At 38.4% G+C, this 18,186-nt stretch overlaps 2 protein-coding genes and 1 long non-coding RNA gene across 8 annotated transcripts in view; 2 read left to right on the forward strand and 1 right to left on the reverse strand.

The window, feature by feature from the left end:
* Window positions 1–1,394, forward strand: part of LOC135110439 (uncharacterized) — a 24,639-nt gene extending 23,245 nt beyond the window's left edge. For both annotated transcript variants that reach the window (XR_010273268.1, XR_010273267.1), the window contains 3 exons: window positions 151–290; window positions 442–683; window positions 909–1,394. This is a non-coding gene — a long non-coding RNA (uncharacterized LOC135110439). The remainder of the gene's footprint in view (window positions 1–150; window positions 291–441; window positions 684–908) is intronic.
* The window catches only part of LOC135110438 (glucose dehydrogenase [FAD, quinone]-like), a 23,883-nt gene extending 18,461 nt beyond the window's left edge, over window positions 1–5,422 (reverse strand). The window contains exons 1-2 of one of the 3 annotated variants that reach the window (XM_064022784.1): window positions 5,316–5,422; window positions 4,827–4,973 (exon numbers count right to left, since the gene is read on the reverse strand). In XM_064022784.1, coding sequence (XP_063878854.1) covers window positions 4,827–4,967 — 141 coding nt within the window. In that variant the 5' untranslated portion in view covers window positions 4,968–4,973; window positions 5,316–5,422. Of the gene's footprint in view, window positions 1–4,826; window positions 4,977–5,292 lie in introns of all 3 variants that reach the window. The other 2 variants (XM_064022785.1, XM_064022786.1) reach the window with 2 other exon arrangements.
* A 3,110-nt stretch (window positions 5,423–8,532) lies between these two features.
* On the forward strand, window positions 8,533–14,747 carry LOC135110440 (uncharacterized). Of its 3 annotated transcripts, none has more exons than XM_064022788.1 (6): window positions 8,533–8,701; window positions 9,853–10,437; window positions 11,015–11,208; window positions 12,418–12,564; window positions 13,057–13,185; window positions 13,616–14,747. In XM_064022788.1, exons 2-6 carry the CDS (start codon window positions 9,864–9,866, stop codon window positions 13,646–13,648), a joined length of 1,077 nt encoding a protein of 358 aa, XP_063878858.1. In that variant the 5' UTR covers window positions 8,533–8,701; window positions 9,853–9,863; the 3' UTR covers window positions 13,649–14,747. The 3 variants fall into 3 exon arrangements, with proteins under 3 accessions (XP_063878858.1, XP_063878859.1, XP_063878857.1); XM_064022789.1 differs by lacking the exon at window positions 8,533–8,701 and adding an exon at window positions 8,769–9,141; XM_064022787.1 differs by lacking the exon at window positions 8,533–8,701 and adding an exon at window positions 8,771–9,162.
* Window positions 14,748–18,186: the final 3,439 nt, after the last annotated feature.

The following is an 18,186-nucleotide window of genomic DNA, read 5'->3' on the forward strand; positions in this document are numbered from 1 at the left end:
AAATAATAATAATAATAAATTAATTAACAATAAACAAGTAAATAGCACCAATAATAGCACTAAGATGATGATAATAATAACAATAACAATAATAAGTAATAACAATAACAATAATAACTAAAAGTATAAAATTTATCATAAAACTTAAAGGTGGTATTTGCAAACTCGCTCCCGCCTCCTTTCCCCGCCACTCCTTCAAGGTTGGCTGGCCGCTGCATATAAACGGCTCGCTTCCATACGGACGACACACAAGTCTTCCACTCCTCGTTCAGTGCACAATCAACAGTCATGTGAGTAAAAGGAGAGTCTCTCTCTCTCTCTCTCTCTCTCTCTCTCTCTCTCTCTCTCTCTCTCTCTCTCTCTCTCTCTCTCTCTCATTAAAGGGGTGTGTGTGTGTGTGTGTGTGTGTGTGTGTGTCACGTGGTTTTTCCTTCTCCCTAGGACTCGTCTCATGTTCCTGGCGGTGGTGGCAGCCATGGTTGTGGACGTCATGGCGGGACCCGCCTGCCAGTCTCCTATTCCTAACAATAGACTTAGAGAACTTCCTCTCGTAAATCTCCCAGTGCAAACTCTTGTTCAAAGGGTCGGAGATTCACAGCTTGCAGATCAAGTTTACCAGTGCTATACTAACGATGGCATGGATTGTACTCCCTGCCAGAGTGGGGAAGTGAGTGAAATCGTCGGTAAGTCTCCTTTTCCTATTTTGTCTTTCGTTGTATCTCCCATTCCTCATAACACTTCATTTGTCACACACTGTACCAAACCTATTCATTCATCCTTGTATCTTTCCATACATTTAACACAATTTTACATTTAAAACAATTCAGTCCTCAATTTCATCAGTCATTATTTTGGACTCGGTGTGTCGAATTATTCAAGATCCTTCCCACCATTACTTTACATTACAGCGTTGTTGCCAGTCCTGCTGCAAGACTGCCAGACGAAGAACTCAAATGTGTGCCCAAGAGACCTGCAGCCAAAGGCTGCCAGAATCGTACAAGAGATGATAAAAACTTACGGAAACCGATATGATGCCATCCTAACACGGCTGTAGGAACACCAAGCAGCAACACAAGACTCTCCCTTACCCGTCTACTGATTCCCCGCTAACAACTGTAGAGGGGATGCGTATCATCCTATCACGACCATCTCCACCTCATAGCTTCCCAGTGGTACTATATCTGTAAAACCAATCAGGATTTATATCCGAGAATATACTATTACAGAGGATGGCTTGATTGACCGTGATACTTGTGTTTTGTAATTTTCTTATCTTTGTTTTCTCCCTTTTAACAATGTAATATTCATTTTTGAGGCTTGTTTTTGGTCTTGTTACTTCCCTGGCCTATGATTTGTGAAAATATTATTAGTACTGCAATAAATTGTTTACTTATTATCTTTTGTTAACGAGCCTGGGAAACAGTAACTTTAACCAATACTAACCAAACCCCACAATTACGTAACAAACACCAAACAACAAAAACACCAAACACCAGCAACAACACCAAACATCAAACACGTTTCAAAGTACATCACCTGTATGTTCCCCGGGTTAACAGTGACCACGGCACAGGATCAGTACTAGTGAGTGTGCCTAAACACTGGAGTGGACTACCTATAACATTAAAGAACAGGTTTCCATAATCATGAAGACCAAACTGTGCGGTCGTTATGTAGCGACGGACTTTGTTAGTGGAAAACGTATTTCATTATTCACTACTTTATTTACCATTTTATTTATCATGATTTTATATTTTTTACTTCATATTATTTTTCTTCCAAAACCTTAATTGATGTCTTAAAGGTTTTATTATATATATATATATATATATATATATATATATATATATATATATATATATATATATATATATATATATATATATATATATATATATATATATATAAAATTCTCAGTGTTTTACTAGCAAAGCCTTGTAATTATCACGTTATTTCGAAAAAAAAACTGTTCAAAGGAATAAGGAATTCGGATTCGGACTCTCTCTCTCTCTCTCTCTCTCTCTCTCTCTCTCTCTCTCTCTCTCTCTCTCAACCTCAGTCATATCTACCTCGATCGAGGATTTAAATCGATAAGCGGCAAAATCCATGTTCCCGAGCAGTCGGCGTCTAGAAAAATATTCCAGTCACATTTAAAAAGCGACCGGTAACCGGTCTGAAAGAAAAATTGTAATCATAAATTAATAAGCAGTGCTGGTGTAACTGCAAATTTTACTTTGTAGCCGACATTTTTTGCAGACCGCTCGGCGATAACTTGCGTCCACTCGCGAGCAGTCTGCCACGCACCGATAGGATACGAGCGGTCGCCGACTGATCTGCGCGGTGGTGGGATCTCTCTGACCGCTCAGTGAGCAATTTGATTGTGTATCCGATTGGTACATATTGGACTGGAGCGGTCCGCTACTGGTTGGTGGTTGTTTACAAACCGCTGCCGACTCGTCACGAACTACTTCACAACTCATCACGGACCACTTCACGACTCGGAGACTGCAAATAATACCAAACCACTCTCCCTGATTATCATTTGCTACTTGGCTGTCATGATGAATGCGTTCATTCCAATACATCAGTTACTAGAGTTTCGCATGCAAAAACACCTGCAATGCAAACAGGATGTCTTACTGCTTGCTTGTTGGCATTACGAACGCAAGAGATAGATAGATAGAAATACTGGGTGCGACCATGGGTTGAAAGGCAGTGGCAGTTTGAGTAGATCACTCATTGATGACGGCAAACTATTCAGCCAGTTCCTGCTCCTGATCTTAGGTGAGGAAGTCCGCTTTTTTTCTTTCTGGCAACGATCTGTGAATCCTCGGCGGTGTTAGGTGGAGGCTAACTACAGCCCCAGACGGACGCTTCTGGGTTTTCTTCGGCATTACTTCTGTGGAGCTATGATGTGTTCTTGACGAAGGCAAAACTGCGAATGAAGGCCCGCTTTTTTTTTATATCGCCACTGACCGCTCGGTGACTGGTCTGAACCGGATGAGACCGGTGGCAGACCAGTCCCTGAGCGCTCGGAGGCAATCAGACGCAAGGCTCCACCCAAGACCGCTCGTCAATTGGTCACTGAGCTGTCCCAGACTGGTTCCAGACTGGTCGCTAAATATTCAAAGGTTGACTGTCCAGGATCAGTCATCAAATGGGCTGAAACAAGTCACTGGCCAGTCGGCGAGCGGTCTCCAACAACTAGCGAACCAGTCGAAGACCAATAGATCATTCTTCGACTGTTCAGTCACGCTTCAACTGCGAACTGTTCATTAGTCACTACAGACCACCGCCAACAACATTAAACTACATCAGACTGCTTCCCGATCCCCGACCTCTTGGCAAGCGGATGTATTTAGTACTGCGACGGTCCAGCGAAAGCGTCAGATCGGTCTTAATTTATCGAGAAACGGTTGGATAACACTGGTGTGACTGGAACATTGCGTGACTGTGAACCTACTTGATGTTCCCCAGTACCTGTTGACCTTGAGAGAGAGAGAGAGAGAGAGAGAGAGAGACGGTAAATAGATTCTCCATTGAATTTCTTTTCATTTCCATACAAGGCCAACGGGTACTGACGAACACCAGACAAATAATTCTCAGTCATCAACAAAGAGAGAGAGAGAGAGAGAGAGAGAGAGAGAGAGAGAGAGAGAGAGAGAGAGAGAGAAATGGCACCATAACGTCAGGTCCCAACTCTTGTCTCCATAAGAAAAAAAAAAAAAAAAAAATAAGTTGTCAAAAGAAAGTATACAAGTAACTTTCTATCAATAATAAACAAAGATACTAACAATAAGAACATATACAAATAAAGCAACAGAATACAGCAAATGCATCCATTGACAAACACCAACGATAAAATTCTATCCTCCCTGCACACCGCCTTCAGTCCACACCTACTCTTAAACTTGGCTGGGAAGACACTATGTATTAACTTCACTTCCATCTGTGTTTCATAATGGTCCCTGGCAGAACAATGGAGGCTAGGAAGACACTATGTATTAACTTCACTTCCGTCAGTGTTTCATAATGGTCCCTGGCAGAACAATGGAGACTGGGAAGACACTATGTATTAACTTCACTTCCGTCAGTGTTTCATAATGGTCCCCGGCAGAACAACGGAGGTTCATGAGCCAGCCTGCCTGCCTGCCTGCCTCCCTCCCTCCCTCCCTCCCTCTCCCTTCTAATCGTTTTGGACCATAAAACGAGCCTTGTGGGTTGTAACCTAGTCAAAATCGTCACCGTCCATCTCCTCGTTAGCATGCTAATAATAATAATAAATAATAATAATTATAATAATAGTGAAATGGAATGTTCTTGAAACCTCTTTGATCTGAAGAGTGAGAGCGCATGCCTGTCCCTACCAGTAACCAGCAAGTCTTATCCTAACGTTTGTCGCCGATTATTTATATTGCTTAGGATATCATGTACATTCGTTAGGTTGGAGATGTTTCTCTGTACCATTTCTCGTTGCATATTACTCGTTTTGGGAATAGCTACTTACTTTGCACTGCACGGATCAGTCCTCTCATAACCAGCTGCCATTCACGTGAATTATACGTATCTTTACATTCAGTTTGGAAAACCCACCTTATAGCAATACCAGAATGTAGTACGTACGTGGTGTCTGCAGAGTGTTTATGGTATTACAGTAGATGTCAGGATAAATCTTTAAAACACTGAATTTGTGCCAGGTATACCATAGAAGAAATACCTTGGAATATTGTAAACACCAAAACAAAACACTACGAATCAAAAACAAGCGCTATAAATTAAATCCATACCAAGCTTTCACCACACTTTCATCACCAAGCTTTTCTTACGGGTAAGAGGCGCTGCACGGTGACCACTTTGGCCTCGTCGTAGATGTAGTTGGACGGGATGAAGGTGATCACGTACAGTAAGATGGCGAACGTCCACTTAAAGTATCCCACCACGGCCACTGACGTCCCCTCCGCAGCCATGATGACCTGTTGTATGTTGTCTGTTAGTGGTCGTACGGATTTTTTTCGGCTAAATCACACACATACGAATAGTACCCAAGTCCTTCATAGGCACAACAAACTGTCCTTAGTTCTGTGATTCGCGACAGTCCGTCCTTGGTTCCTAACACCGCCTCACGCGGTGCGAGTAGGCCCGTCACGCCGCAACACACCTCCGTATGAACTTCTAAGCAATTACTGATCCTCCACACCACTACCACATCCTTCCATAACCATGTGTGTGACTGATACTTGCAATGTATGTGCTGATTGTTAACCAACAATATAACAAAAAAAAAAAAATCACATTCTTATAATATCACCACACACCACGTTCCCCTTCCCTCCTCTGCTGCAGGACTGCCTGCCTCAAGGGAGATAGTCACGTGATTCTAGCTTCCTTGGCAGTCCCGTTCTTCGTATCCGACGCACCGCTATGAAACACGACGAGGCTTCGAACAATGATTAATATATATATATATATATATATATATATATATATATATATATATATATATATATATATATATATATATATATATATATATATATATATATATATATATATATATATATATATATATATATATATATATATATATACGCATAGAATATTTGAAGCACTGATAATTTCTGCTCTTAAAATTAAGTTGGTTAATGTATATAATGAAACACACTGCCTGTCTGTGTGTGTGTGTGTGTGTGTCCACTTTTCACGGAAAAATTTATTGAACTGATTCTGATGAAATTTGGTAGGGGGATCCCCCTTGATTCAGGGAGTGACATGGGCTATGTCTTAACTACTTCTAACTCAAAACCGTCAGATTATTCAGGCAAATCTGTCACTGTAACCCAATTCTTGATGATTGGCGCCAGGTATACCGTAACCCATATTTGATGGTGACGCCAAGCACTCATTGTTAGCTTGGATTTTTTTTTTTTTTTTTTTATGGTGGGGAGAGGTATAGAAGGAACATTCATTGTCAGCTTGGAGTTGAATCCCAATTTTACCCGGGTAGTTCTGCTAGTTGTTTATATAAGATCATAAGGAATAGAGGCGACTGCACACTGTCTAGAAGTACTAAGCTCAAGGCCTGTTTGGCGAACGAATTTACTTTACAAATGAAGTTAACGTAACGAAAGTTAGGTAGCCATATTGATATCATCTTACTTTCTTGCCCGTGGAACAGCGGCAATTATTACCTCTCTCATCAGATAGAGCCTATTATTCTGAATATTTCCAGCTCCATATATATATATATATATATATATATATATATATATATATATATATATATATATATATATATATATATATATATATATATATATATATATATATATATATATATATATATATATATATATATATATATATATATATATATATATATATATATCGGAAATTTATTATAATGCCTCTACCCACCAAAAATAAATAAGAAACTGCACTACTGCTGCTGCAGCTCTATTTCATATTTACCGGTTTAGTTGGGTTAGGTTTAGTTAGGTTAGATTTAATTAGGTCAGGCTAGATTTAGTTAAGTTTAGTTAGGTTAGGACGCTAGTAGCAAGAGCAGGATCAAGAACATGGCGGCCATCACAGCTTCAGACTGGCAAGAAAGTAAAAATTTATCGGCATGATATCTACAAAATAGGTGAACAATACTTTAACTTCCAACCGAGCAAGCAGGTGTCAGTCAGTGGAGGTATCGTACAAAGTACCGTTACGCCCATCACCAGCCTCCCTGCTACTGCTTGGTGCTGAACGCTGTTACTTCATGATATTCACCTTAACATAAGGTGCCACTTTGTCTAACTTTAATCTTCCTCCATCTACGTGGGACTCGCCCAAGGAAATTATAGCCCATTCGTGCGCATTTGTAAATTTCATCATGGGGTAGTCTCTCTCTCTCTCTCTCTCTCTCTCTCTCTCTCTCTCTCTCTCTCTCTCTCTCTCTCTCTCTCTCTCTCTTTAGGAGCTACCGAAAGACAATTGGATGTGCCCTATGCACCTCCTCCCTTCCCCACAGCAAGAGCAAGGACACTGACCGACAAAGGAAGCTAGCGACTCTTATAAAACTTCCTTATTGTTAACGGTACTGTTTAAGTCTTCAGCTAGCTGCGCCTTCCTCTGGTGAAACCCTAAGTCTGCATACTGCCAAACTATTTATAAGGGCAAACACAAAATCAATTAGGAGCTGGGTGACGTGATTCGTATTTCATGCACACTGAAAAACACTCAGCTGGGCGCCAATGTACTCCTTCTTCTTTCTCGGTTATTGTCCAGAGAGAGAGAGAGAGAGAGAGAGAGAGAGAGAGAGAGAGAGAGAGATGTCATAGCTAAACAGCCTCGAACAATCATCTTTACAGGGAGGTGTCAATCCACTGCGCACGAAGATGTGAAGGGCGTATACTTGTAGCATGCAGAGGTTGCTACCATGGCGAATCCGCTGCGACATCGCTGCGAGCTGGGAACCTGCTGCAACTCTCACCCGTGGCGACTCCACTGCGGTATTTTGAAGAGTCTAAAAACTTCTCATGGCGAACGCACTGCGAGTCCACCCATTCTGACGACTCATCTGCGAATCTGCTGCGACACCGCTGCGAACGTGCTGTGACTCTGCTGCAAACAGTCACAAAGGACTCGCAACACTTGCGCTATCCAAATTCAAATTCACTGCATTTTATGATTTTTTAATTTATTTTTTTTATGAAATTCATCAGCAAAGTATAAAAAAGAGGAACATCATATCTGGCACTGAAGAAAAACGTGTGTGTGTGTGTGTGTGTGTGTGTGTGTGTGTGACCGAATATGCTCGTTCATGCTTTTTTAGCATTTGTCCTCTTTCCCGTTTCAATTTTTAGTAATATAAACTATATCAACAGAATAAATTAAGTTCACAAACGTAAAAGTATAAGTGTAACATGAAAAATGATTGACAATAAATAGTACATGTTCACACATTTAGAGTCGCCAGTTCAGGCCAATGTCTGTCCCCAGACTTGGTGAATGGGTGAAGGCTATCTTAAGATAAAAAAAAAAAAAAAAAAAAAAGACCCAAGTGGACATTTACTCACTACAGATAACCTTGAGTGTATATTAGTGGAAATACTTACATGTGATAAAACTGCAAGCGCTAAAAGTTTGAACAACTTAGTATCTCCTTTTGCTGTTAGTCACGTCATTGGCAATCATTCTCTAACATTGCACCCGACAGCCTTATTAAGCTTTGGAAGCCGTAGCAGTTCAAGGATTCATTCAAATATTAATTTATCGAAATGGGCCATCTATTTCTATCGGCTCCATAATCATAAGATATTAAGATAAAATATTAAAATGGTATCCGTAAGAAATTATTAGGAAGACAATATGACGACCTCTATCCTCTCTACACACTTCTATACTTTCAGAGAGCGCATAACTCCACTGGAAGATAGATAAATGGAAAATTCTATACAGAGTACGAAGCCTATGTTCGTAGATGCAGGAATTTCCGAGAGTGATGTGCGTCATACTTGTTTATGTAAGTAGGTTAGAGTGATTGTGTGCGTGAGTGTGTCGTGACGACGCGGCAGTTGCTCTTAAGGACTTCGTCAAATTCACATTGATACAGTAGTCCGAGTGAAAAACTAATTATATGTGCTAGTGTCGCAGTCACATTTACTCTTTTATCGTATTTTTATTCATCTTAAACATCAATCACTGTTGAAAGGTAAGAGCAGTGATATGATGTGGACGTGAGATCTAAATGGTAGTTAGGTAATTAGTAAAGTAGGGTTTTTGGTGGATTAAATAAGAAAAAAACATGTCGCACAGCGTTGAGTTAAATTAGGATAGAATAGCTTATGTTGTGTTGGATTAGTTGGTATAGGAAACCTACGAAAACAATATTTCACTCTACCATAAGGAGACGGATGTTTTCTCAATATTTACTAGGGTGGGCGGGGCTGTGAATCACCGCGTGCCTCTCGCCGTCCAAAGAAATACTTGCGCCGCCCTCCGACAATGTGTACTTGGCTTGGAACTAGGCTGTGCGTAGGTCGTGGCAGGCAAAAGCATCGTTTCTAATTGGTCTCATTAGGAGAGAATAAGAGTGATATTCTCTTCATGCAACCCAGTTCTCAACAGGGACCTTTTAAACAAGTGAATGAGGTTTGTCTGGAACTACGGCAAGTAAGGTTTCCCTCTATTACAGTCTGTCCATCATATTACTGTATACACTTTGTCAAGGCGGGAATACCCAGGCTAGAGTTGAAATATCGGGACTGGGAAAACATTTTTCAGTAAAAGTACGGCTTCCTCACCACACCTTCGTAAGGTTAGGTGGAAATTCTTTACATCGCCTGGTATTCAAGGGTAATTAGCGTTCCACATAAATGTGCAGCACTATTAATAACATACAAGAAAAAGAGATTGTAGAAAAGAATGGCATTTTGGAACCAATATTTGGAACACATTATCATCGCTGACGGCGAAATCATGTTTAAAGTTATTCCACTTGCCTTGCTACTTACCTCAGAGGCTTATTATTTAACTATATAATGTGTGGGGAAGGAGCCTCCACCATCAACCTTCCCCCAATCTTCCTTGTTAAAAAAAAAAAAAGTATGTTTCCCTTAAGAAAAATCTTCCTCAATGAAGTCATAGAAAAGAATAAGAAAAAAATGTTCACACTTTAAGATACTTAACAATGTGATTCTTTACCAAATAATAACATTTGTGTGCTATGTAAATATATTTTCAGTAGCTTTCACTTCATAAAACACATGAACTAACTTCATTAAGTAAAACTTCTAACAATGACAGATATATTGAAAGTGACAAATTCAAAGTGTACATAACTTTTATTGTTTTGATTTACAGCACATCCTACCATGAGTGATGAATATTCTTTACCACCCTTTACACCACCTCCCAGCTATGAAGAAGCAACATCTGGGATCCCTCTAACATTGCCACCACATGACCACCCTCATGTAATAACTCCTGAGGCTATTGCCTTACAGGCTTTGTACAACACTCGACCCCAGAACAACCCTCCAGTCACAAATACTCCTGTGCTAACACCTCAGGATATTGCCTCACAGGCCTTATACAACGCTCAGCCCCAGAACAACCCTCCAGTCACAAATACTCCTGTGCTAACACCTCAGGATATTGCCTCACAGGCCTTATACAACGCTCAACCTCAGAACAACCCTCCAGTCACAAACACTCCTGTGCTGACACCCCAGGATATTGCCTCACAGGCCTTATACAATGCTCAACCCCAGAACAACCCTCCAGTCACAAATACTCCTGTACAATCACCGCAGGCTGTTGCCTCACAGGCCTTATACAACTATCAACCACAAAATAACATACCACTGTATCCTCGCTACGATCCATGCCCTACTGGAGCAGAGGTTCTCCGTAGGCTTGATGAAATCTTGGTCTATCCTTCCAAAGGTAAAATCCCCTCCTTCTTATTTCTCAAAGGTCTTTACTAAGGAAGTTCAAAATTAATATATATATATATATATATATATATATATATATATATATATATATATATATATATATATATATATATATATATATATATATATATATATATATATATATATATATATATATATATATATATATATATAATGCTAAGACTACAAATTACAGTTTAGTAAAATAACCTGTATATCATAAAGTAGCCAGTATATCTTTTACTATATTATATAAACAGTTTTTTTTTTTGTTGCATTTTGCTCTTAGCTTAGCTTTGTGGTCTAAATATTGTTAAAGAATAATACAAATAAATGTTTTCCACATCCTGTGATACAAAAAAAAAAAATGTTACATGACAAAAATCACCTTATGCATTTGAATAAAACATACTGGTTGAATTTCTTTGTTAAAGGATTATTATACAGTATATATACATAATCACAGGCAACAAACTCATCATCATCTATTCAGCCTTGCCATTTGAGTACATAGCAAATATGACCACAAGGACATGACTGGTGAGAACAGTTGTCATCTCTTACAGGATATAAGTATAAGATCAAGAATGGCAATAAAGTAACCATCATGACTGCTAAGGATGAATCTGAAGTTGATTGCTGCAACTCCTGTGATTGTAACAGTAACAGGAAATTTGTTCTGTACTCCATCAATAAGATTGCTGCAGCTGAAGCCCAAATTGTGATTGATGCATTTAACTGCTGTTTTTACAGTCCTCAGGTATTGTAGAATGTATTTTTAGTCTTTTATGCACCATTTACCAAGCACATTCACTGCACACTCATGCTCTTCCCCTCCCCCATAGACATGTGAAATCTACTTTCTCAAGGATTTATATTCCTTTATCTTTGTTTCTCTTCAAAAGTCTTGTTATGGAAATAAGTGTGAAACATGGTAGGTAGGCAAAGTTTAGGTCTTACCAGCACCCTTTTTTAACAGTTTATCTGCAGAAGTTCCATACTTGGTTTAGAATGAAAGAGCAGGTTGGTAATGCTTGATATTATATAAGTATTTCTCTTCCCATTTCATTCACCTTTTACATTTATTACTTTCTTTTATCCTCTGGAAAAACGAGGATACAGGGCTGGCTGATGTGACCTCTTATTTTTTTTCTAGTAGGTATTATGCACTGCATAATTAATTAACTTTAATGGCAATGTTGGACACTTTTTTAAATGTTCATGACCCATAACATGTGTAAGCAATTTTGCTTCAACTTGGTTGGCCCCTGTCCATGATGACACAAACACCTTTGCAGAGGACTATGCTGACCCTCCCCTTAGAGCTACATAACGCAATTGCTGCCAAACATAGGATTAATAGGACATGGGCATTTTTCATCTACTTGGAAACAGCTTGACAAATGGTTAACTTCTGGCAGGACTCAAACTTTTGTCCCTGAGATCTTGTCTAAGTGCTAATCACTAGACCACCACCTCTCCATTTTACAAGTCTGCAGCAGAAATATGACTGCTTTTTTCCCCAGACTAGGTGTTGACAATTACTATTTCCTGGTATCTGGTATTATTACCTTTTGTGTGGATAATTTCTTGCATTTTTTTTGAGGAACAGAGTCTGTAAGTTTATGTAACAATTTACCACTAACACTTTCCCTTACATTGGTTAGGGATTTTCCTGTTCTGCTATTGCCTTTTATTTATTTATTTTTTTTTTCTGAGGCTGGTAAAACAAAGTCAAATCAAGGAGTAGATCCTGATGACATACACCTATTAACTCATTGTCCTCTTGGTGACTTGCTGTCTTCACTAATTCATGGTCTGTTAGCTATCTATACTTTGTCACCATTCTTAACCTGTGTCAGGATTATGTGTAATTATGTGTCTTGTAAATATTTGGTAACAACAGAAGATTGAAAAAAAATTTAAATAACTATAGTGGATTCACTATTCACCTTCTGCTTATCTGCAGCACATGGATGTGATGGCACCTCTTAGTGTGAGAGTGGGATCAGTGTTTGTGAGGAGCACGACCAGATGCAAGGTAGTGAACCCATCTGAGGATGTGCTCTTTTCACTAGAGCGGGAGAGTGATTGCTGCTCCATGGGCCCATATCAGGTATGATATTGTACACTTAATTATCTCTTTTGTATTGTTAGGGAATTCTTATTGTCACTTTTATTAGAAGTATTACCATAAGCCATTCATAGGTCTCTAAGAAGAGTCACAAGGATCATCAACTCAGATCTCATAAAAGAAAAATGTACAAAACAACATGAAGCTATATAGACAAGAATATAAGAAATTTATAAATGGCTATAAACTACCCAAGAATGAACCAACTAAAATGCTACCAAGGTCATGAATGGCTGAAAATAATATTATGTATAGCTTGTAAAGAAAAGGAGCATCATGCACTATTGAACAAACAAATAATTTATTGAAGACATTTCAATCATTGTGAAAATATCTTTACAGAATTAGTAATTTTTTCAAATGGAATTCCATGGAGTATATAGTTAAAACCAGCTGCAAACTTTTTTTTCTAATATAGCAAGGCTTTAAAATGCTTTACTTTCCTTTGATTTCTTCCTGCTTGTTGCATTACAGATATTTTCTGCTAGTGGAACACAGGTGGGTGTAATTGATAGTAGCCGAGGCATCAAGCACAGGCTGGTGGTGTCCAGAGATATGCCTGTCCGTCACAAGATCCTTCTCCTCTTCTTTGCACTCTTTTTGGTAGGTGCTGATATTCTCTCTCTCTCTCTCTCTCTCTCTCTCTCTCTCTCTCTCTCTCTCTCTCTCTCTCTCTCTCTCTCTCTCTCTCTCTCTCTCTCTCTCTCTCTCTCTCTCTCTCTCTCTCTCTCTCTCTCTCTCTCTCTCTCTCTCTCTCTCTCTCCATGACATTTAGTGGAAGTATATAAAGATGCATAAAGAAGTATTAAATGCAGGGTTCTGCATTGTTCTAGTCTGTGGTATAAATTTTTCAATGTTAGTTACATGGTTTAATATCACTTGCATATCTCTCATACAGGAACTTTACAGGAGATTGAAAAACAAGTGTTGGGGGAAACTTAAGTCTTATTGTAATAAATGTTATGAAATACTTAATAGCTATAAGTGTTGAATGTCTGGATTATTTATCTATTTAAAATATTTATCTTTCCAGCAAAGAGAGGCCGATTCTCGAAGAAGATCCTAGAGCTGGAGACAAGTTGCAGCAGTCATTATTTTTCTGCCTTCAGTGTTCTGAAGATCCTAAGAGATACTGACACTGAAATTGGACTGCAGTAGTCTTCTTGTCATTCAGGTGCTCCCTTTTTGTTAGGTCTAAGACATATGTAATGTGTGAAAGAACAAAGAGCATTGTTCTTCACACACACACACACACACACACACACACACACACACACACACACACACACACACACACACACACACATGGAGGCTCCTGATAGGGAAGATTTACTGAAATGCGACACAAGGGATACAAGAGGACATAGAAGGAAACTCAGAAAAGACAGTTATAGAAGAAATTTGAAGAACAGCTTCCCTCACAGAGTAGTGGATATATGAAGTGGACTGGACAAAGTGGTAGTGCGTGCAAAGACAGTACATGATTTTAAGACCATATTAGACACTAAGATGTAAAGACAGGACAGCATGAGTATAGCTCCCCTCCCGTACAATACAACTAGGTAAATAGATAAACACACACACACACACACACACACACACACACACACACACACACACACACATTTGCTGATGTTTGCTAATGATGCCAAAATATAGATAACAATTATAAATAAAGACTACTGGAAGATATTACAGGTTAATTTAGGCAAATTCTCTGAATGGGCAATAACTTAATGCAGGAAATTAGTGTAGATAAGTGCCATGTGTTCAAGCTTGGTAGAAGTCACATAAGATCTAAGTAGAGCTACATGCTGGGTAATAAGACCTTAAGAAAAGCAGGGAAAGAGTTGTGGAATCCATAATTAAAGGAACATATTACTAACTAGAAAATACAGAGCAGTAACACAATGAGTTGCAAGTCTCAGAGGCTCAAGACAGTGAGAAAAAAAAATTTGATACGTTACAGCTACCCAAACTGGAAGAAAGAGAATGATCACCAGTATGATTTTTGTATACAAATGTGCAACAAGGAAAAGAAAAAGGTAGGTATATAGGATTCAGCAACCATGAAATTAAACATCAAGTTTACAGTGCAATAGATCATTAGAATACAATACCAGAGAAAGTGGTGTGCGTAAACAGTATACATGAATGAAAAAAAAAAATATATATTATATATATATATATATATATATATATATATATATATATATATATATATATATATATATATATATATATATATATATATATATATATATATATATATATATATATATATATATATATATATAATTATGAAATGGGACAGTGATTTTGACTTAACACCTGACTAACACACTTCTACACTGTTTGGCACACTGTTTATACAGGCATAGAATTAAGTTTAACCTCCACAAATATTCCATAACACTATACACATATCCAGGGAACAGCAGAACAATAATCATTAAATACAACAAAGAGCCAGCCTCTACACAACAACAAACACATCAACTACTGGCTAGTGGTATCTGAGTCAGGCCCCAGATGATGTCCTGCCAACCTCTCAACCTTTGCTGTCCACACACCTAAAGTTGTAGGGCAGAAATTTATTTATTTTTTTTTTTTTATCATAAATCTAGAATTATTCATCAGATTAGCTGTTAAAAAAAATAGATACTTTAAGTATCTGAATATGAATGAGAACAATTTGATTTCTAATAATAACTATTTGAATAAGAATCCACCCAAATTCTGTATTTAAACATATTTAAGTATAATACCCCATACCTGACACACACACACACACACACACACACACACACACAGACTTTTGAAAGGTTTAAGTATCATGATTGTTTTTACTTAAAATACAGTTTCTTAGTGTTATTGCTTCAAATGAGATTTGTATAGTTGCTTTTATAACAATAATAAATAGCTAGCTCTTATGGAAGACAGAAATCAAAGATCCAAGCATTGCCAAAGGTGTTGCTTGTGGTGTCTTTAGTTGAAAATAGATAGTTTGTACAACAATTGATATGTAATTTAAGGGTGAAAAATTAAATGTGGAGTGGTTAGGAAAGTAAACTACAGCACTCTTAAGATGTTTGGTCACATGCAAAATGTCAGAAAGCAAGAAAATGAGAGTATTAATCAACATGGTGGATTTAGTGAGTGTGGATGAAGTTGGCTTTCAGTGAATCAGGAGGATGCCACTGAAGGATATGAGTGGTGAGATGAGGCTAGAGTATAAAAGGCTGGAATAAATTAAGATGTTTTTATCACAGCCATCTCCTTTGTGGGTGTGTAGTAATAAGACAGTAGATATAAATAGGTGATTAGATAAATACTGATAGTCTTTCATAAGTTGATATAACAAACAACAGTGCTGTTTTTATTTTTATACTTTCTGGAGCTTTTTTTAGAAATTCTTTTAATGTTCTTTGGTGCTGTTTGGATTAATTACAGTGCCTGACATGGAAGGCCTGACTGAAGCCTTCCAGACATTATGCAGTTAATGTACACTGCCTTGAGTACAGGACAAAGTGACCCACTGCTTTGAGTACTAGACCAAAGTGACTTTTTTTGCCTTGAGTACTTGGCTTGAGTGGGTTCAGATCTGTGTTCACCTAGTACTCAATATGTGTGGGATGTAAACATGTAAACCAAAAATCTGTGATCTTGGCTTTCCAGGAGTGTGTTGATGGATGGATGGATGGATCAATGTGTGTGTGCGTGTGTGTGTGTGTGTGTGTGTGTGTGTGTGTGTGTGTGTGTGTGTGTGATTCACCTACAGTCATCTGCTGGTCACCCAGCCAGCCATTCCCCTACGGAAAGAGCTCAGAGCTCATAGTGACTGATCTTCAGGTAGGGCTGAGACCACTGACACACCACACACTGGGATAGCAAGGTCACAACCCCTTGGGTTACATCCCATACCTACTTGCTGCTAGGTGAACAGGGGCTACACATTAAGAGGCTCGCCCATCTGCCTCATCACGCTCAGGGTTCAAACCCAGGCCTCCTTGATTGTGAGCTGAGCGTGCTAACCATTACACTACATAGTGTGTGTGTGTGTGTGTGTGTGTGTGTGTGTGTGTGTGTGTGTGTGTGTGTGTGTGTGTGTGTGTGTGTGTGTGTGTAAAATTCTAAACAATTATTTCTTAAGTTTTCACTCGGGAACACATGCAGGAAATGCCAGACAGTAAACAGATTTTCAGAGGAAAAGAGGATGAGAAGCTGATAGATATTGCCATAACTAAGAAGATAGTAGAACAGAAGATAGAAAAGTTGAAAAGTTTGTCACTAGGACTAAACAAAATATATCAGAATACTAAAAATGCAGAGGTTGTTAGTGATTTGTGAGTTACTGTCTTTAGGAAGTTATTAGATTTAGGACAGGTACTGGTAATGTGGAGACAAGTGAATGTAGTGCTTATTTTTAAGAAAGGCGATAAAATGATGTCAGACTACAGACGTATCAGCTTAACTTCAATTTAGATAAAATAATGGAGTTGGTAATTGTGAGGAATACTAGGGATCATTTAGACAAGCATAACTTGATAAATCAGTTGCAGCATTGCTTCACAAGGGGACGTCATGCCTTATGAACTTAGTGAGTTTTTATGGTAAAGTTTACAAGGCAGCAGATAACAGGGGTAGTTATAACAACCCATTCCCAGACAAGGTACCCTGTCAAAGACTCTTGAGGAAGGCTGGGGCATGTAAGATAGATGGTTAGATCTTGGGTTAAAGTCATGACAGGTGACATAACTCTAAATCCAAGTGGGGTCAAGTAATTGATGGGGTGCAACAGGAATCAGTGGTAATGGAGGTAATGGTAATGGTGGTAATAGAGGGGTGGCAGAAACTTTGTAAAGTCATATGTGAAAAGACGGGAAGGAATCGGTTCTCAAATAGAGTGGTGCGTGAATGGAATGGACTCAGTAATCAGATTGTTAGTGCAAAGCCATTAGGGAGCTTTAAAAGAAGATTGGACAGATTTATGGATGAGAATGATAGAATGAAAAAGGTAGCCATGTTTCTTACAGGTACTACCACATGTAGGCCTTATGGCTTCTTTGCAGCTGCCTTTATTTTCCTCTCATCTCTGTGTGTAAAAGTATGTGTACATGCTCCAAGAGACCAGAAGTATCTTATGTCACACCTAAAGGTCAAACAAGGTAAGTTGTTAAAAACATTGTAAAAATGATAATATTAGAATATGAAGTGGTGTATTTTTTTACTTGATTTAGTCAGTATTTTCAACTTAAAATTAATTTTTGCATTACAATACCACCACAAAGTGTGTGTGTGTGTGTGTGTGTGTGTGTGTGTGTGTGTGTGTGTGTGTGTGTTTTATAAAATACAATAAATATTCAGTGTGGAATTGTACTAACAATCACAAATATTCTGAATAAGGGATTCTCAGGCTATACAAACATTCTTTCGTGTTGCTTTTCAGTACTATAGTATTAATAGGCTTGAGACTTGAGTTGTTTACTGATGTAGTGCTGGAATGCAATCAGATGTTGAAAACTTGGATTCACTCATTTTTCCATTGAGCTCATGGTTAAAGTTTTATTTTAATTTGTACAATATGTAAGACATCCAACATAC

The sequence above is a fragment of the Scylla paramamosain genome, chromosome 20 (assembly GCF_035594125.1).
Source record: "Scylla paramamosain isolate STU-SP2022 chromosome 20, ASM3559412v1, whole genome shotgun sequence".
NCBI lineage: Eukaryota > Metazoa > Arthropoda > Malacostraca > Decapoda > Portunidae > Scylla > Scylla paramamosain.

Bases quoted from the DNA above. Each gene is read 5' to 3' on its own strand.
- LOC135110440 (XM_064022788.1), top strand. From the start codon at position 9,864: ATGAGTGATGAATATTCTTTACCACCCTTTACACCACCTCCCAGCTAT. The intron at 11,209-12,417 runs GTATTGTAGAAT...GCTTATCTGCAG, and splicing joins GCTGTTTTTACAGTCCTCAG to CACATGGATGTGATGGCACC. The intron at 12,565-13,056 runs GTATGATATTGT...GTTGCATTACAG, and splicing joins GCTCCATGGGCCCATATCAG to ATATTTTCTGCTAGTGGAAC.